Source organism: Sebastes fasciatus, chromosome 1 (genome assembly GCF_043250625.1).
Source record: "Sebastes fasciatus isolate fSebFas1 chromosome 1, fSebFas1.pri, whole genome shotgun sequence".
NCBI classification, from domain to species: Eukaryota; Metazoa; Chordata; class Actinopteri; order Perciformes; family Sebastidae; genus Sebastes; species Sebastes fasciatus.
Window position 1 is genome coordinate 13,237,725 of NC_133795.1, and position 20,909 is coordinate 13,258,633.

General features: G+C 39.9%; 1 protein-coding gene across 2 annotated transcripts in view; it reads left to right on the top strand.

The window, feature by feature from the left end:
• mapk14b (mitogen-activated protein kinase 14b) overlaps positions 1-20,909 on the top strand; it is a 29,313-nt gene that overhangs the window by 3,335 nt on the left and 5,069 nt on the right. The window contains exons 2-9 of one of the 2 annotated variants that reach the window (XM_074630255.1): positions 9,306-9,435; positions 14,104-14,162; positions 15,225-15,336; positions 16,495-16,524; positions 16,784-16,831; positions 16,930-17,044; positions 17,899-17,970; positions 20,006-20,085. In XM_074630255.1, the coding sequence (XP_074486356.1) occupies positions 9,306-9,435; positions 14,104-14,162; positions 15,225-15,336; positions 16,495-16,524; positions 16,784-16,831; positions 16,930-17,044; positions 17,899-17,970; positions 20,006-20,085 (646 nt within the window). Of the gene's footprint in view, positions 1-9,305; positions 9,436-14,103; positions 14,163-15,224; positions 15,337-16,494; positions 16,525-16,783; positions 16,832-16,929; positions 17,045-17,898; positions 17,971-20,005; positions 20,086-20,580; positions 20,661-20,909 lie in introns of both variants that reach the window. The other variant, XM_074630245.1, reaches the window with a different exon arrangement.

Here is a 20,909-nt window from a genome sequence, read left to right on the forward strand (position 1 = left end):
AGAGGAGTGGACAGAGGGGTTCTCAGTTGGCTGTAATCTGCAACCGCACCACCAGATGTTATCAAATTCTACAAACTCTACCGTTAATTCATTTCTCTGTGATTAATGTCTGGCCTTGGTGCTCCACAGTTTGCACAGTAGGGGTGGGAGAAATAATCGATTCACATAAGAATGACGATTCTCACCCCGTACGATTCTGAATCGATTCATAAGTGCCAAAAATCGAGTTTGGTATGTTGTTAATAAAGTTAAGTTAACGGAACAAAAAAAGCAGAACTCAGCCCAGGAGCACACAGTGCAGGATGGAAGTATATTTACGATGGAACAGTTTGATTTCTAGAGTCAGATTTTTGCACAAGGGAGGACAGAATCATGACAGATGATTTGACTTGAGAGAGGAATTGTGAAGCCAGCTATAAGGATTCTCACACTCATAATGATCAAAGTGTACTTTTGTCTGTCTGAATCCCCTGAGCTCAAACTCAAACTGAAAGCAGAGCATCACCTGTTCAGTCTGACCTAGAAGTGAAGGGTCATGCTGTTAGAGACTCCCTTTTACTTTAAAAATAAAAGCTGGGACAACCACCTGATGGAGACAAAGTGGAGCATTTGGCGTCTGCATTAATCTTAGAAATCTAAATGCGTTGACACTACTTGTCCAAAATCACATTGAATTTGTTGGCTCCTTTTTAAGAGTGATTTTGAGAGTCAAATTAATTTAAAAGTCGCTACCAGCTGTCTATCATAGTGACCTTGTTAGCTTTCTGTTAGGTTCCATTTTTAGTGTGATTTTCTGACCCAGATGTAAGGTTTTTGTATTTCTTATTTTTTCCATTTTTATGAATAATTCTAACAGAGAAGCAGAAAAGAAAAACAAGTCACTTCTTAGCTCTGCCCTCAGAAATCTATTGAGCCTGATATAGGATGGTTGGGTTTACTGGGACCTGATCTGACTCCATGTGTTTTTTTTTTTAAAAAAACAATGGTTCAAACAGATACTACTAATGATAATACAGTTGTTATAGGCTGTGGCTACATTCAGAATGACAACATCTACAGAAGAGGCGTGGTGCAAATCTGACATGCTGGTATGAATAAACTAGGTGACAGTATGGGTGAAAGAAAACATCGATACACATGAGTATCTCAATATTATGTTTTGTGGTACTGTATCAATTCTCCAAAAGACTGTATTGATTTTTTAATTAAATAATAATAAAAAAATCTGACGGCTCGCTGTCAGGTCCGGCCGCTATTCGATCTTTCGGAGGTTGTAGTGGGCTTAGTTTTAAAGATAACTCAGGAATCTATTGGTACCATGTCATAGCTCGTCGCGAAGGAGGATAAATGTTGCTCTAAAGATATGCTAAATTTTGGGGAGGAAAAACTGGCATGGCCATTTTCAAAGGGGTCCCCTGACCTCTGACCTCCAGATATGTGAATGAAAATGGGTTCTATGGGTACCCACGAGTCTCCCCTTTACAGACATGCCCACTTTATGATAATCACATGCAGTTTGGGGCAAAAAAACATGTAATTTTTTGCATGCAGTAAAAATGTGTTATTTTTGCCGCTTCTAAAAAGGTGGATTTCTGGTTTGTTCTTTATACAATGACAGTTTTCCTAAAATTAGATTTTAAAAAATTGCAATATTTCGCCTTTCTTACAGTATTGCAACATATATCTCAATATATTGAATCGTTACCCCTGTTTCATGATACGTATTGTATCGCAAGATTTTTGCCAATACACAGCACTATGTGACAATAAGGGGATCAATTTGGCTGAACTCTGATCTACAGTGCAGATCCACATGGCCACAATAATTGAAATTGTAGGCTAAACAATAAGACATATAGGCAGTGAATATATAAATCACATGTTGTCCTAAATAGTCATGGTCGCTCCTTACAGAGTATCAATGCATTCAAAAGTTGACTTTTTTCCTTGTGCCTACTTAAAAATTGAAAAAGAACCTGACATCCGGATGTGTGTATCCTGTTGCAGCTTGCTGGTCAAAGCGACCTTTGCCAAAACAGCTGGAGAAAACTGAGAGAGCAGACTCTGAAACGAGCGTGTGGCTCACTCCAGAACACACACATTTAACCAGTGATGTTGGTCAGTAAATTACACTTTCATGTCATTATTCTCATAGAAACAAAAGACTAGCATGCTTTCAAATTAATTCAGTTGAGTTTTTAAAATGAAAAAAAGATGCTTCTGGCCAGAAAGTGATCTTATCGTGACCAATTTGTTGAAATGCCAAAGATTCCCACCCCCACAAAAGGCCAACTGCATCATTCTTTCTGTCACCTGCAGCTACTTTGTTGTTGCGTTTGAGGACATTCCTCAGTGTTTTCCTCTGTTTCTCTAGATCCCCAACTAGGGCAAGCAGTTGTCAGCATATTTCTTGGAAACATCATATGATCACAAAGCCTTTTGAATACTATAAATTCTGCAGGCGAAGTGGTCCAAACAGCAGGGTGTCATTAAAACCCCTCAGAAGGTATCTGTAATGTATAAATAACCTCACAGCACCTACTCCAGCATGTCACGGCTGCTGGTCAGCCGGACACGTCTTTGTTGTTGCTGCCATGGCGTTCCTCAGGCTCCAGGCTTGAATTCTTCCCAACTAATAAATATTGAAAGCATGTACTACTACGTGGGGTTTTAAATCATTTTCATCATTAACCTGTCACTCAGATACAAGACTTCTAAGAAAAACAAACACTTTCTCCTTTTTTTCTGACCTTTGTTCTACTTTCTAAATGTCAGAGTTGGAGGCGATCCAGGTTTAGTGTGGAAAGAAAGCATTTATAGTGAACGCCGTTGGCTGGCATTAGAGTACGAACTGTGTGCTGAGTGCCTTGTGTTGTTCAGCTGAGAAGAAACGAGCACTAAAGCTCACGGGGCATGCATGCATATTAAATCAATTGCTCATTTTTAGCTCAGAGCAGGGAAATGAATCACGGCTAAAAAAACAATATCTAAATATTTTAGGCTTTGATTAAATCATAACAATAATTCCCAAGCCTTTATCGAATGGCACAGACCGGTAAAAACATGTGTTGCTGATCATTGTGAAGCATTTTAATAAACATTTGAAAGGATATTTTAGATCAAATATAATTACAATACAAATTTAGAGTGAACGCAATCATTGCATGCCGCTACAGCAACACAGTTTTGTTCACAAGATACACCGAAATCATCAAATCTGTTATTGATCATCAGAACGTGGAACTCGTGTAGGAACGAAATGTCCTCCTGCTTTCTCTCAGACATTCATACGGGTGTTCTTTGGACGTTTCCTCATTCTCAAAACACTTGACTTGTTTTGCTAAGACAACAGCGTTTGCACAAAACCGGCCTAGCTAAAGACGCTTTGTTAAAAAGCTCTGGTGTGCCTTGCTTATTGCCTCTGTGTTCTTAAAGGAAAAGTGTGCAACATTTCGGGGATCTATTGGCAGAAATATAATATTCATAACTATGTTTTCATTAGTGTATAATCACCTGAAACTAAGGATCGTTGTGTTTTCATTAGCTTAGAATGAGTCCTTCATATCTACATAGGGAGCGGGTCCTCTTCACGGAGTCCGCCATGTTGTACCGCCATGTTTCTACAGTAGCCCAGAACGGACAAACCAAACACTGGCTCCAGAGAGAGCCTTTTACGTTTTTTTTAGGTCACCTGAATGCCACCGTCGTTCTCTCACGTGATCCGCAGAGTGCAAAACCGTGGTACCGCCAGCCGCCGTCTGACTTCTGTTGCTCCTAAAGTAGTGTTATTATGGCAAGGATGGCCTCTGAGCGAGGCGAATGGCGTTACCACGGGTTTGCACTCTGTGGCTCACGTTACCACAGTCTTGGAAAGGGAGGAGTGAGCGGAGGGGTACTGAGTTGGTTGCAATCTGCAACTACACCACTAGATGCTGCCAAATCCTACACACTGTCCCTTTTAAATGTCTGATACTTAAATGTACCATGAAAGTTATTCTACTCCTTTTCCAACAAGCCCGCTTTCCCGTGTATTTGTATGGACTTCATGTCCCATAACAACCTTTTTACTTTGTCTATATAGACAATATGCAGCATGAGGTATTTTGCTGATTGAGAAAGGATTGTATGATGAAGCTACTGCGGTGAGAAGGTGCGATATTGTGGCAAGTTCTGGCTGACGTACTTGGTTTTAACCTCAGTGGCGCACTGACTTGTCAGCTCTCCAAACAAACAGGAGGCTTAAGTTTAAAACCAGCAATTTTACATGACTTTTGCTCCTGTATTTAGTCATGTGAGGTGCATGACTGAATGCATCTGTGATGTCAGAAGAGTAAAACCATTCATTGTGGTATAATATTATGCATCAGACTTTTGAGCCCCAAGACGTCTCACAATGTGTCATGTGTGCTGAGATACCTAAGATGTAACTTTTTGCAATTGAATTTTGTAAATTCCACTGACCAACAAATTTCTCCATAAAATCCGTTTTAATATATATTGAGTATATGCATTTATGTTGTTAAATGCTCTCTATAGATAAAATACTAAACAACTACTATACAATATAAAATACTTCAGGTGCATCCATCCATCCATCTGCAACCGCTTATCCCGTTAGGGGTCGCGGGGGGGCTGGAGCCGATCCCAGCCGACATTGGGCGAAGGCAGGGTACACCCTGGACAGGTCGCCAGTCCATCGCAGGGCTTCAGGTGCATGTCTCAACTTAAATAGCCCAACAATTTGCCTACAAAAGCGACGAGTATACCAATCTACAAAACATTTTACAAACACATGTAAAGCGGACACACTAGGAGACTCATTCTTTAGTAAGTATTGTTTAAAAGACTAACTACTATAGACTCGGTAACCAGTTTATCTGGGAGATGGAGGAGAGATAGTCTTCTTTCATCAGAAGCACTGTTAGCAGAGCAGATCGGAAAATGAGCGTGTTTATGTGTCCTACAGTTACTTAATTAAAGCTGCATTATGTAAATACTGACGTTATTGCTACTGCCGTGTAAACATCTTAAACAGGTTATCTTAAGTCCACTAAGGCCATAATCACAGTGAGCGCTGTTCTTTAAACAGAGCCGGATTAATAAATCATTTTGCTTTCCATGTGTGCGTCAATCAAAGGCCAGCATTAAAACCCATTTGCCCTTTTTATATTTTATTTATATTGTGTTGTTGGAAGAGGGGAAATATTGGAAGCATCACTGTGCCTTAGGTCACTGGGTGCGTATTAACACAACGTTTATTGTTAAAGGTTAAGGTGCATCATGATAGGGAGATGTGATGATGTGTCCCCGTAGCTACAGGAAAGCAGCAGCGCTGAACATCTACAACTTGATCCCCTTCTTCCTACTTGTTGTGTTGCTTTCCATGACGACTGAGAGGATTTGTATGGACAGATTGATTTGCAATTTATAATCAAGTTGGCGTGATATGTGCATCTATCTATAAAAATTAAAATCAGCCATGAAAAACTTTAAATATGTGCTGAAGGAATACCTAAATATCTTCTCAGGTGTGTATCGTTATGTGTGTCAGACCATACAGGTTAGATGGGGTTAGATGTGCAGGTTAAATGGGATGCTGCATTTGACTATTATGTTAGCTAATGGGGTTAGGCCTTGTTGTTTGACTTGTGAACGGATGACATATCTAAGGAGTCAAATGCTTGTCAGACAGGTTATGTTTTTATCAATCTCACTTTTAATTATTTCAACGTGCACTGCACACAGATGTTTGATGTTTTGGTGATATTTTCTCCCTTGTAGTCTCTGTAGAGGATTAAAAAACGTATTTAATGAGTTTTGTGAAAGTCAAGATGCTTGTCAGTTTACAGCTTGATATACAGCAGATATACAGCATGTTGTTGTGTTAAAATTGATATGCTTCCGGTAACACATATGCAAATTATAATCAAAATGAAGCTGTGAGGCTCGTAAAGTGTGTGTGTGCGTGCCAAGATTGTATAGTGCCAACAGCCACGTTGTACAGCGAGAATGCGCCCACATGTCAAGACTCCGATAAGCAATCTTATTCATACATACGTATATGTGCAGATTGGACAAGGTAGAGAAAAACATCATGAATGCACCAGCTAATTTAAGCTGCACAAGAAATGCATTGCGGTTGTTGTTATTCCGGTGTAGAGGTTTATTTCTCCAAGAGGGAGAAATGATGCGAAAGCCTTTATCTTTCTGTCTCTTTAATCTCTTGTGAATCTAATTTCTGAATTTCTTTCCCCTTTCCTTTAGTGTGTTATATATTATTTTGTGCATATAAAAGGTCTGCAAAGTTACAAAACCCAAAGTCCAGGTCAAAGGGAGTTACTCTCCCCCACAGAAAATCTGCTTCTGAACTCCCTGAAACGCCTTGCTTGAAGTCCCGCCTTTTCTTCCGTAACTTGGTGATGTCACCAAGTAACACATTTGCATAATACCTGCCTAACGGTTAGTTTGGCACGCCCTCAAACAAAGCTAGTTAGAGCGGAGCTGGAGCAGAGTCCGAAGAGTTTGGGTTGGTTGACCTATCGCAACAGAGTGTTGCCAGCTGACCAATCAGAGCCGACTGGGCTTTTTGAGCTCAAACAAAGCGTTTCAGACAGACGGTGAAAAGAGGTGCTGCAGCAAAGCTAGTATGAGAAAAATAGTGTTTTTTCAACATTAAAGCATGTTTGTAGTAGAAAACCCCAAATTCAAGTATGCACTTGAAAATAAGCATAATAAGTCCTCTTTAAAGTGAGTTGATGGCAAGAGGAAGGACATGACACTTACTACTCCACAAATCATTTAAAGTACACATTTGTCCATCTGCTCTGCTTGTTTGTCAGTTAGTCAGCAACATAGTGCTGACAATCACTCCTTCCCCGTGATCCCGCTCTCATAACGCTGCTCCTTTTACAGCCCACATTTTTATGGCCATTTGTTATTGCACTTCCATTTATTACAGACTAATTGGATAGTGTATGCTTAGAGCCGTGCTGTTTGTCCGGCAGATTAGCAGCAGTTTTTTTTTAAAGGCAGTGTGTGTCTTTTTGTTTTGTCATTTAGCTTTGGTAAACTCTGTGTTTACTGAGTATGGGTTTTCCCTCACAAGTGACACATAGACCAGTTCTTCTGCAAGCCTGGAACACAGAGTACAGTGGGTGTGGGAGGTTATCTCCAACTTGCTGGAAAAAAACCCCACACTGCTTATCTTAATGTTCTTCTTATGGATGTGTGGCACTCGGTCAGGAGTGTAGCTTTGTTTGTGCACCAACACAGATTTATTTTTAATTGGTCGTGTTGTACGCTGAAACACAGGTGTGCTGAAACGTCGTGTGCGGTTGAAAGGTCTACCGTTCAGTTTGTGCAATATGTCTAGAGGAAATGATTCTCATCTTTTCCCGTAATACGTAGTGTTGACCAACTCTTAACTGAAAGAACACAGGGCAGCTGAGACTGAGTCAGGAGATCAGATAGTTTGGGTAGTTTAAGTAGCTTGCACTCATATATGATTGCTTTTTAACCACTCCCTGCAGGTCCTCTGGATTTATTTTGTGCATTCGGAAGTTTGCAAAAGCAGTGACATTTTTCATTGCACCACACGGTTTTAACCACAAGAAGAGGAAACAATACTTTTTCGGCACAAACTGAAATCAGATAGTTTTCCGACTGATTTTGCAATCATCCGTTTGTGATGGCAGCTTAAGTGATTGACCTGGAAGGAATGTGGTTTATTGTAAGTGGGTTGTGTTCCCTCACAAACACAGGAAATACAGCAATGTAACGCTTCTTCTTAGGGAGGCAAGGCCCATCTGCCTCTCTTTCCACCACCCTCACAATGTCTGTCAGCCTGAGGACAAGTGTGTTGATTTTTACAGGTTTGATCAATCCTGTATCCCGGCTACCATCTATCCTTAGAATTTATTGTACGGTTTTTAGTAACGGTGCTTTGCTTATTTCTTATTTTACAGCAAAAGAACTAGAGCACATTTAACCCTCAGCTGTTTTGTTACACTTCCTTTGTCTATGTTCTTCTGGCCACTCCTGTTTTTCTTTTTTCTTTTTTCTTTCACACTGCCTCCACAGTGACAATGATGTACTCTGTTACATCATTACAATGAAATGAGTAAAATAATGAATGAAAGGAACGAATGATGACTAAAGCAAACGCAGCCGTGCACACTCACGTGGACAGTTCCAGCAGAATCACAGACCAGGTGCTGATTTTGAGTTAACTTAGATATGCTAAAATCAGCTGTTGCATTTGCAATGTTGACAGTTATTTACTTAAACCCACTGTTACGTAAAATAGGAAAAAAGTTTAAGTCAGATTTCTGCTTTGCATTTTTTTTTTTTTTTTACATATATGACAGCCTACTATTTTGTATTATTATTATTATTATTTGTATTAAATTATTTATTCTGTATTATTATTATCATTACCATTATTATTTGAAATTGTATGTTGTGCTTTTTAATTTCTTGTCTTTTTTGTGTGTACATATGTCACTGAATATATCATACAGTATTGTACCACTTGTTAAAAATCTCATTCAACAAAGTGAAAAAATAATAAGAATATGAGATAAATTATAAAAAAAGTTATCTAGTTTTATTTTGTTCCTGTTTCATAAAATATTTTGTAATACCTCAGTTGTTACGTTCTTGTTATTTAAATACTGTAAACATGATAATGGTTCAATGAACAGAAGTGTTGTAGCCAGCAGTTCATTTCTTGAAAGAGTCAAGAATAAAACATTAACAAATGGAGCTGTAATAACAAATCAATTCAATGGCAGCTGTCAAGTGGTCCTGGACATCATGTGCTAAACCAAACAGTCCAGGTCACATAGTACTGACCCTCTGGAACATGTAAACAACAGTAATATAAAATGGATTGTGTAACTCTGTCTTAACATTGATTTTTGTAAGTAAACATTCACCTACCAACATGTTGTCCTATTCAGTCTTTTCCCAATAAACAATTGGTGGGTTATCACACTCTTGTGTTGTTGTACACAATGCAGCTGATATATGACAACACGTTCAGTCATGTTCCCCCATACAGCCTCAGGCTGCGGAGTATAATAAGAAGCGAAACCAAACCAAGAGCTCTGCGTTATGCAATTATTTGCTTTTGTTTACTGGTTTAAGGCCAACTACCTACGCAGTCTAGTGAAATAAATCATTCTCAGTTAAATAAAGGGAAATGTTTTAGGTTTTGATGTGACCATTGTTATTAGCCTGATGTGATGCATTTCCTTTTTTACAATGGAGGTCTGACCGGTTTCAAACACTCTTGTGTCTTTCAGTTCGGTGTATGATGTGAAGACGTGCCTGAAGATAGCAGTGAAGAAGTTGTCCAGACCCTTCCAATCCATCATCCACGCAAAGAGGACCTACAGAGAGCTGCGGCTGCTCAAACACATGAAGCACGAGAATGTAAGTCGCCTGCAGTTAACCCACCCTCGCCTCCACCGCCCGGCCTTAAACCTCTGGCCAGGGCCTCTCACTCCTGTATGTGCATGCATTGTTCTGTAGTTTAGCTCTTAAGCAAGGATTGCATATGTGTGCACATGAGGTTTGCACAGTGACTATTCACCACTGGTTACAGTGTTATGTTGTCTGTATCCTTGTTGACTTGTAGCTTATAATGATTGCTAGAGCTCATTTAGATCTGCCCTCAGGAATGTAACTGTCTCACGTGACGTAGGAGTTGATAGGGAGCTAGAACTAGAAAGTGACCTAAATCCTTAGGTCGCTTTCACACCTGTAGTTGGGTTCATTTGGTCCGGACCAAGGGGGGAAAAAATTAATTATACATTGTTGATTTTAGTTCTTGTCCGGTTCGTGTTCACACTGACATTTTACAACGAACCAGAGGAGTAAACATGAAGTAAATCCAATTCCGGTGACTGTTTATGTTTAAGGTTATGCAGCACCGTAATGCTTCTGATTTGAATATTTATGTTCTTTGATTAATAACTGATTATAAGTATTATTAGTGTTATTAAACTGCAAATCGACCGCAAGTTATGATGAATAATGGTAGAGACAGGATTGAGCAAAAGCCCCGTGGCGCTCCCAGATGATCGGTGCGAACGCATGGTGTGAACGTCGGGGAGCGCGCGGACACACAGAAAGCGTATTACTGTGGGATCGCTGTCACACACTTTTTAATGAACTTAATGAACTGACAGAGTACACAGAGTCGGATACAAGCACAGCAGTTTTAACAGCTTTTGACCTATTAATTTGAGAAAATACCGGCGGGACATGCTTATATACATGGCCAGATTGATAAGATCGTTTCCTGAAAAGATTTTTACGATCAGCAGATGGATTTATTAGTAGTTTTGTAGCTTTTGAAATCCTGCTTAAATCACATATCTGCTATCATAAAATCCTGTGGTTGGTTCGTTTGCTTTCACGCCACAAACAAACCGCATCAGAGTCCGCTTGGAAGTGGACCGGGAACCAATTTTTTTTTAGGCGGATCAGAGTTCGGTTGTTTGGTCAGCACCAGGGTTCGATTGACAGCTTTCTCCCCAGCCCAAACCTACCGTGCTAACCAGACAAACGGACCTGAGTTTGTTTTAACCAAACCAAAGGGTAAAATTTAATTTCTACCGGAAAAGTTCCAGTTTTCGTCCACATAGACTCCGTTTGTGAAGAAGGTAAACACAACTCCATTTGAAGGCACTGTAACGTTGTGAGTGCTATACACTCACAGTGTGCATTTGACACAGTACCAACATCTACAGCCACTCAGGTCACTATTTAGTCATCCACATGTACATTTATACATCAATAAACAGACTGTAAACTATAGAGAAGAGCCGGGTGTTCCACCTTACGCCTCACTCCTTCTGCTGACAACTTGTTAAGAAGCGTAAAGTGGTTTCTTGTTACTTTCATGTGTGACAGCGTAAACACACACACGGGCACACTGGCCTCAAGCCAGAGGGGCTGTGGTTGGTGTGATGTCCTGTTAGAAGAGCCTTTCCCTGCGAGTGATCAAAACATGTTGTGCCGCACCGCCGCTTGGCGAACGGTGAGTCACTGAACAGGTTTACAGATGCAGTCCCATCACATTTTCTGGTGTCTGTTCCTTCCTGTTTTCTCATTTTGTTGCTGCAGCAATTTAGGCTCATGTCACTTTACTTTAATATTTCAAGGCAGTGGCTTCAGTTCCCCTCCTGCAATCTCTGCTTGTGTTTTGGTTTTCTGTGTTTATGTGTAGGTACCGTGCATGCAGACACTTGCCCACGTACAAAACACAGCTCGTACTTCCTGTAGGCGCATCCAGCTAACACTACTGACCAAATAGTGTGGATCGGATCCTCTTGTGTTATGTAATGTAGGGGTTACGATTTCTCAAGCCGAAATGTAGGTGATGGGTTTCTTTGTGCTGCTGTGGGAGGGAGTCCACTGGTGAAAGGTGTATGTGTGTGTGAGTAAGACTAGAAGTTTCTGTTGGTGCTGTGGTCTTTGTAGGCGAAAAGGGAGGACTTCTACATTGTAAAAGAGTTCACTCAATAGTTTGCTGTCAGCCATTGTAATAGGTAGAAATAGCTTGTTATGAGAGCTCACTCACTGATGAGTGACAGGGTGGACCGGTGCTTTCTCCAGTATCATCATCAACCTGCAGGCGCTGTGAAGCACAGTAGTTTCAGATGACACACACACACACACACACAGAGGAAGGAGGAAAAACGAAACTGCAGCTGGAAGAAATAAAGTGCAGCAGATCCCACGGTGAAATGAAAGCGCATTTCAAGGAAGTTCATTTAATTTCATGTAAACACTATTTTTAGGGCTGTCAAAGTTAACGCGTTAATGCAAATTCGTTTTAACGCCACTAATTTCTGTAACGCATATACTTGCGTTTTCAGGTTGTAGCGGGCTCAGTTTTGAAGCTAGAGTGAAGATACTGGTATCATATGAATGATGTCATACTAGCTTGTCGACAAGGAGGCAAAATAACGCTCCATCTTGCGCAAAATGTTGGCGAGGAAAAACTGACATGGCCATTTTCAAAGGGGTCCCTTGACCTCTGACCTCAAGATATGTGAATGAAAATGGGTTCTATGGGTACCCACGAGTCTCCCCTTTACAGACATGCCCACTTTATGATAATCACATGCAGTTTTAGGACAAGTCATAGTCAAGTCAGCACACTGACACACTGACAGCTGTTGTTGCCTGTTGGGCTGCAGTTTGCCATGTTATGATCTGAGCATATTTTTTATGGTAAATGCAGTAGCTGTGAGGGTTTCTGGACAATATTTGTGATTGTTCTGTGTTGTTAATTGATTTCCAATAATAAATATATGCATACATTTGCATAAAGCAAGCATTTTTTGCCCACTCCCACGTTGATGAGAGTATTAAATACTTGACAAATCTCCCTTTTAAGGAAAAAATATGCGATTAATTTGCAATTAATTGTGATTAAATATTTTAATCGATTGACAGCCCTAATTATTTAGCATTACATTACTTTTCCTAGATCCTGTTTATTTCACTACTGAACAGCTTGAACTCTCTTGTTAAGCAGTCTGGGAATTAGTGTTGCACAGTGTGCTGGTACAACTGGTAAAATACCTCAGTGCATTCATTTGGTTTTACATGGTAGGATTATTCAGGATTATACAGAACCGGTGCCTTTTATACAGGAAGAAGTTGATGTTGCATAAATGTGTCAGTAAAAGCCATAATTAAAAAACTAATAAATAAAACCATAAATAATCTGAGAGTTGTGGTCCAGACAGCTCATTTAAAATCTTATATTGCTGTCTGTGATCATTAATGAGCATGCTGTTGCCAGTTTCTGTTTCATCAGAACAGGGAGATGTTGCATAAAGCTGTGGTTTTTTGTTCTTAAATCATCAAAGCGTTTTAATACCTACCTATGCTTTACACAGAGAGGGATTCTGTGTTGTGCTCACGCTGTTGCCAGGAGACTCCCCGGGTTTAGATTTTTGGAAAGCTTGTGTGGACCAATCGGCTGTTTGTTGTTGCTCCAACACCACCAATCAGCTGTGGTTTTGAAACCTGTGTGGGCGGGCTGCTCCTGTGTTGTTACAGTACCTATCCTCCTCACTCTCCCTGTCTCCAGGGGGCAGGGCTGGCACTCAGGGCTGCTCTCTGACAGTGTGCTAGCATGCATGCGCACATGCATGAATGTGTGCATGTACTGTGGATACACAAACACACATATTATTATCCTCTAATATGCTTCCTGTCTTTGTTCTCTTTCTTTTTTTTGTTGTTGCTCTGTTCAAACCTTCAAACAAGTCTGTTATGTGCACATAATTACTATCTAAGTCTATCATATTTTGTCACTTCCACACATTGTTTTCCTTTCATGCAGTCACAAACTCATAGATCCTTTGTAGTAAAAAGATTTTGCAAATGGCATGTTGACCAACTAAAAGACACTTTTAACATATCTAATCTCCAAAGCTGTTGTAATGGGAATGAATAAAAACACGCTCAACATTTAAAAGCTATTAGAAACAACTTGATATTGTTGGAAGAATCATGTGAAACCACTCATTGCTTTTGTGCCAAGTGTCTTAGATGTATATTTTCCTTTTGTTCACACTTAGACACATCATATAACACCGCTGGTGCCTGTCCTGTCAGCGTGTTGCACAAACTTTACCAGATAATGTTCGCTGCTTCTTCTGAAATCATATCTGCTGTGGTTGTTATCAGCTCTCGTTATTTGACTAATTTACTGTTAACCAAAACAGAGAGCGAGGATAACCTAGTGTACGTCACTATACATAAAAGCTAGCATGAGTCCTTGAAACTGGAGTGGTGTAACAAGGCAAGACTTTGCCTGCTTGTTTGGCTAAATGAAATTCAACTTCAGATATTGCAGAACAGGATAATAATATTGAGGTCAAAGACTTGAACTGGAAATTGTAGAAATGTCACACAGTTGTTGATTGTCAGCTTGTTTTTGCATTGAAAGCATGCTGATATTCAAATTCACCAAATGGTTGTTCATCAAATATGAAATGAAAAATGCATTTTTTGTTCATTTGGAATACATTTTCTTGATGTTTTCTGACCTTTGACCTCTCTTTTTGCCTTCAGGTGATCGGTCTATTAGACGTTTTCACACCAGCGACAAGTTTAGAGGAGTTCAATGATGTGTAAGTTACACTTTTTCACTCCTGTCTTTTAGTTTTTCCTCTCTCTCTCTCTCTCCTTGGTGTTCATGTCTGCCTCCCTTCTGTCTTTAGCTCTCTTTAGTTTTCCTCGTTCTCACACAATGAAACTCTTCATATCAGCAGATGATTGCCAGGTAAACAGCAAAAGTAGAGTTAAAACGCACCATTACCCTGCAGCTCATCATGAGAGTCCAGCACCTGGCTTTACCGTTTTACCAAGGTGATTGTACGGTGAACTTCTGCACTATGCACATCACAGCTAGTCTCCATGGTAACAGCCATCTGGCCGTCTCCGGGGGTACTTTGTGTGTGTGTGTGTGTGTGTGTATGTGCACAGAATACTCAATCGGTGTCCTTGAATTCTAAGCGTGGTGGGGCGTCATCAGCATGTTGCACATTTGTGGAAATGTGAGATGAAGCCACACACACACACACACACACACACACACACACACAGCAGTGAAGTTGCACAACAAAGATGTGGCACTTCTCGTTCATGTGACCAGTAATAAAGACAATTGTGCAACCGATCCTTCTATCGCGCTGCAAGAGAAGCAGATGCATGCACATGTTCACAGAGCAGCCAACAAAGAGTCTCTTGTGTAATGAGGTCAGAACGTGCAGAAACTTCACATATACGCTTCTGTTATATTTGGCCTTCTTCAGCTGATCTGTTGACTGTATAAACATCCCACTATCAGGAGAAGATAAGTGAAGCAATCAAACATGTTCCTGTTTCCCACTCTTCGTATCAGTTTCTTTTCCCCTTCTGCCTTTCTTAAAGTGTGGATTATGTACAAACCACTGGCTTTTCTATAATATTGGCAAAGTTACACAACTTGTAAATGAAGTCAATGTTTCATAAAGTCATTATTGCGAATAATAATAAAGAGATTTTAATAGCATTTTTCACAGTTAAGTTACAAAGCACTTAATAAAATATAACAACACAATAAGTAATGATTGTAATGAATAAAAAATGTATGAAGACAAAGACAGACATTTGGAGACCACATCTCATCATCTGTACTGTGTGATCTGCAGGTACTTGGTGACCCACCTAATGGGTGCAGACCTCAACAACATCGTCAAGTGTCAAAAGCTGACTGATGACCACGTCCAGTTCCTCATCTACCAGATTCTCAGAGGCTTAAAGGTCAGTGACGCTCCCGGCGTAACACAAGAAGTCAGTTCAACACCGGTGCATCACTCCCTGTTGATCAGTAGACTGTTGTACTAGACTCATCTCAAACTAAGCTACTAACTGCTCCTTTGTCTGTATATTAAAATACTAAATATACATTTTTTTCACCACTTTGGATGAGTAGCTGTAGAAACATATTAGAGATTGTCTGTTAGTCTATCGGATGGCCTACTGAATGAGAATTGACCTATTTCAAGTTTGTCTGTAATCTGTTTTGGTGCCTGATAATAAGCTCTCTATTGACGGCTGAACTTTGACATCAGACACAGTAACCCCATAGTAAGAAGGACAAAAGCATCTGAGACAGAAGTTAATGTAATCCTCATTTCTAATGGGACAAAATACTTGATGTTCGTCACAATGATTTGCTTGACTTGCTAAATCCTCTTTGTGATTGTTTAACTTAATTTCTGTTTCTGGTATTGATCATTTTTTATTCATATGTTCAGTCTTTTATTATGCTCTCAATTTTATTATTGTACTGCAATATGTGTAAAAAAAAAACTTGGTGAAGTGGCATATACAACAAACTGATATTATTTAAGAGACATTTCTATATCCTGTTACTTTTTGGTGTTCAACCACTGTAGATTTAACGATATATTATCCCGAATAATCAAAATAAACGATATTCTTGTCATTTAAAAAAATGAATGTCACTGAAATAAGGATAATATAATACCATAATAATGCAAGTACACCCTTTCAAAGAGCTAGGCACTTTTCATTAAGAATAATCAAACTTTTTGAATGTAAAGAAATATATATTAAAATATTCTAAATAAATAAAACAAATAAAATAAAATCACACAACCAAAACAATAAATAAAATGGACTCTTGGGCTCTGTTAACAACAAACACACTTGCATGTTAACACAACAGGCAATATCGAGGTCAGCAAAAATGATCGAGGTCATGTCCACGTATCGTACGATGAGTCTATATAGTAATTATTGTGACAGGCCTACTGACGCATGGTTACACAAACACAGTAAACTATGATGTAGGTACAAAACTAGCAAATTAAAGACACATTCAGTTGTGCTGTGTTCTTCATATTGAGAGTGTAATATAAGTTAATCATACTTATTTTGTTCTTTTCCCCGCAGTACATCCATTCTGCAGATATCATCCACAGAGTAAGTTATGAAAGTTTAATGCTCTTTTGTAAGCTTCAGTTCTGAAGCATGAAAGATTCTCTTGTTTGGAGAATACATATCTTATGCTGATCAAACCTCCTGAAGAGGGTTCACTTACAAAGACCAAACAATGAATAGCACATTAGCTATTCTCTATGGTGTTTGGTTAACATAAACAGGGGAAGGCAGATAGCAGGATACCTCTCCGTTACTTCTGTACCCATCTTGACTTTTCCTTCTCGCCTCCATTTCTCTTCAGGACTTAAAGCCCAGTAATCTGGCTGTGAATGAAGACTGTGAGCTCAAGGTGAGAAATAGTCGACTTGACACAAGGTTCACCGTAAGTGATTTTTAGATGATCATGTGGAGTGGAAGATGTTCAATCAAAATCCCTTTGTCCCTCAGATCCTGGACTTCGGTCTGGCACGGCACACAGATGACGAGATGACGGGCTACGTAGCCACCCGGTGGTACCGAGCCCCGGAGATCATGCTCAACTGGATGCACTACAACATGACAGGTAAACTTAATCGTGTTTCACACAATGGAAATAGCTTGTATTGAAATAACTTGCTGACGTCGGTGTGTTTAGGGGTTGTCGTAATTGTCGTAAAATGAATACAGCATTCAATTTGACAAAAGGACTAAGTGATAATGTGGAAAAACCTGTTGTTGTCTGCAGTATACATTGCTGATATATACAGCATATATTTAGCTTTTCCTTCTGTAGCGTCGCTTGTTAAAACTTTATTACATAAGAAATGATGAGGGCGATTATAGAGAAACTAGGCCAGCTTTTCAATTTTCTGGTGGATTCAACATGACGTCAAGGTGCAAAATCAGCCAAAAAAAGTTGTCTTGCTTGGCTTTGTGGTGTCGTAAATGGTGAAATAGATTAGTTAGGGTGTTGCCTTTTTGCTGGGGCCAACAGTTTTGCCTGTTTTAGAATATAATACTTCCAAATAGCATGTTTTTTTCACCAGTAATTTTTGCTCTCTTTTATCTCTTGCACTAAATTTTAAAGCATTTTCCAATAAAATAAAGGAGTTCGGCTCAATCTCATACAAAATCACATAACACCAGATATAGTGACCAAAACAGAAATCACAGTTCAACAATGACAACACAGTATGTTTAAGAGATTCTGGGGGAAAAAAAGATGCATGCTGAATTGTTGAATAAGTGTTAAAGAGCCTTGTATTGGAACATTACAAAACTATACAATTTATTGTGAAATCCCTGTATGAGTCCTCTCATGGGCAGACTTACTGATCTGCACTGTGCTTTTGAAAAGCTTGAGCTTTGGGGAAATGGATGTAAAGTAACTGATACTGAATATGAAAGCTGCATATTTTTCTTCATTACATGAAACAGTGGATATCTGGTCGGTGGGCTGCATCATGGCTGAACTTCTTACTGGACAGACGCTCTTCCCCGGCACAGACCGTATCCTTCCACCACTGTTTATTGCAATGCAAAAGTTAAAAAATGGCTCCTTGGAGTCAACCTGTACTGTAGGTCTTTGATGCATCTGGACGAGGTAGTGGATGGATGCAAACTCTGCTTTTGTGTATATACTTTTGTTGCTAACACCACAGTGTTTCAAGCACACACACACACACACAATTTTACCTACTTCAAGCTGAATCAAAAGCGTTGCTGAGTATTGACTTTTGTGAGCCGCATGCCAGAATAGTCAAGGAAGCTTGTGTGTGTAAGTGTGTGCATGCATGTGATCAGAGCTAAGTGTCCCCTGCAGTCTATGACTCAGCGCTGCCCACTGTTGTCTCCACTGTTTCTCTAAGATACAGCACACCTTCCTGTTTCCCTCTCATGCAGCAGCAGAACATGTAACAATGTTTAATACAGAGAATCGCACAGGAAGACGCTGTGTAATTAGGTTACAGACACCTTCAGTACCGACATTGGCACACACACTACTGAGGTCTCGGTCCTGTTCCAGATCAAGAGCTTGCCGTTGCATATTGTGTGTCTGTGATTCCTGCTCTGAATGATCAGTCAAGCCATTCACTCCTTCACTGCTTGCTCTGTGTGGGGGTGTGTGTGTGTTTGAATGTGTGCCCTAACCAAATCTAAATCACCTCAAGAGGTGGTGGAGCCGCCCACTTATGAAGCATAGTTGAATATACAGAGTACAGTAGTCTTTCTGGTCGGTCTCATTTTACCTGTCTCAATGAATGGTGATCTTAACACACGTGTATCGAGGCTGTACACAGAAAAAAAGTCCATATGCAATTTTATAAGCTCCTGCATGTTTTACGGTGTGCAGGAGCTTGATCTAAAGATAATCACACCTATATCAATTTGCTAATGATTGCTGACATTTTCAGATTTAACTAACTGATCAGCTACATGCACTTTATCTGGTTTTGCTTGGTATAGTAGATCACTAGCATCATCATATTAGGACTGCAATTACAGATAATTTTCATTGCCGATTAATCTGACGTTTTTTTTTTTAGTTTAGTTTGGTCTATGAAATGTCAGAACATGGTGAAAAATGTCGATCAGTGTTTCCTAAAGCCCAAGATGACGTCCTAAAATGTCTTGTTTTGTCCACAACTCAAAGATATTCAGTTTACTGTTATAGAGGAGTAAAGAAACCAGAAAATATTCACATTTAAGAAGCTGGAATCAGAAAATATTGACTTTTTTTTCTTCGATTATCCAAATAGTTGACTAGATAGTTAAGTAATCGATTAATTGTTGCTGCTCTACATCAAATCACTTCAAACTGTCAGTGAGCAGTTCAGTGACTTTAAAAATGCACTTAAGTCCGTTTGCTTACATTTCTGGTGTGTCTTGCTTGTGTAAGCAACAACGATTAGGTTAATTAGGTGAATCAGATTAATTGATTAGCCCATTGTAGGTTTTTTTTCCAGGTAAAATGCAGGTTCCAGCTTCGCTAATGTAAGGACTTGCTGCTTTTCACTGTTTTAATATAATTTGTAGATTGAATATGTGTTGGTTTTATGTGGTGTTGAGTACTTTTTTCACTCTTTGTTGACATTTCATAGTCCTGAATACTGAAACTGATGATAATCGTCAGATAGATGATGAAAGAGATCATTAGTTGCAGCCCTACTTGCTTGCATTTTGCCAAATGACCTAATATTGCATGGTATGCTAAGAGAAAAAAGCCTAAGTTTTCCCTCTGAAACAGAACAATCTAACCCCTTAGTAAGAAATGATACAGTGGTTAAAGAATTTGGGAGTTTTAGCTTCTTGTTTTTTTCAATCTTTATTATCTTTATCAGTAACTATCCATCATGCATCACAGTGTAAGTTGATTGAGCTCATTTGAGTTGTTGACTTTTTTCCCTCTTTCTTTTACTTTTGAATGAATGAAAGAATATTATTTTGTCCACCGATGACAGTTTTGACTGTTGTACCTCTCACCCCTCCTCTCCTTATCCCACACCCTCCATCCCTCCTGTTTTCCTTCATGTGAGTGTGATAGACATTGATCAGTTGAAGCTTATAATGATGCTCGTCGGAACGCCAGGGCCCGAGCTCTTGATGAAAAGCTCCTCGGAGTCTGTGAGTGTCAAGTACCGCCCCGCCCTGTTGGGCCGCCCCTCCTGCCTGTTGTTTGTGTTGCCTTGGCAAGAGTTAGACAGTCGACTTTACTACTTTGTATTGCTACTACTGCTTCTAAGCTGCACCTGTTTTGCTCTGAAATTGTGTTGTTTTTCTTAATGGCTTTATTTGCACTTTAGCACAAGGCTTTGATTCCCACTTCTTTCTTATGTGCTATGAACTCCAACAGTCTCTCCATATGACACAGTAAGAGGCCTCTAGTGCAGCGATCTCTGTAAATACCTGGATACTTCATTATAGGTTATAGTCAGGCGAAGCTTGCTGTATATTGAAGCTCAAAAACTGTCTTCTTCCTCTTACATCCTCTTCATCCTCACCCTGCGTGTGTGTGTTTTCCCCCCTTTCCACCCCTCCATACACAACCTACCCTAACCACCCATGCTCTCTGACATGCTGACCTCCATGTTATGATGCCCCTTGACTCGGAAGCTTTAGATATAAACCAGCTGCAGCAGATAATGCGCCTGACGGGGACGCCCCCAGCCTCCCTCATAAGCAGGATGCCAAGCCACGAGGTGAGACACGTGCCCTCCACCTTCCCACAAGTCCCCACGAGTCACAGACGAATTTACAGACAGATACCGTTAGACTTGATGTGTGGTTTTCAAGTATTTCTCACCGTTTGCATCTGCGTGTTAGCCTCTGCTCTCACTCCTCTTACTCCCCGTTTCCTCTCTGACTCACCGTGCTTGTCTCAGCAAGGCTTCTCAGAGTGCTTTGCCAGCGTATTCTAATGAGCTATCCGTGGCATTGGCAACACATAT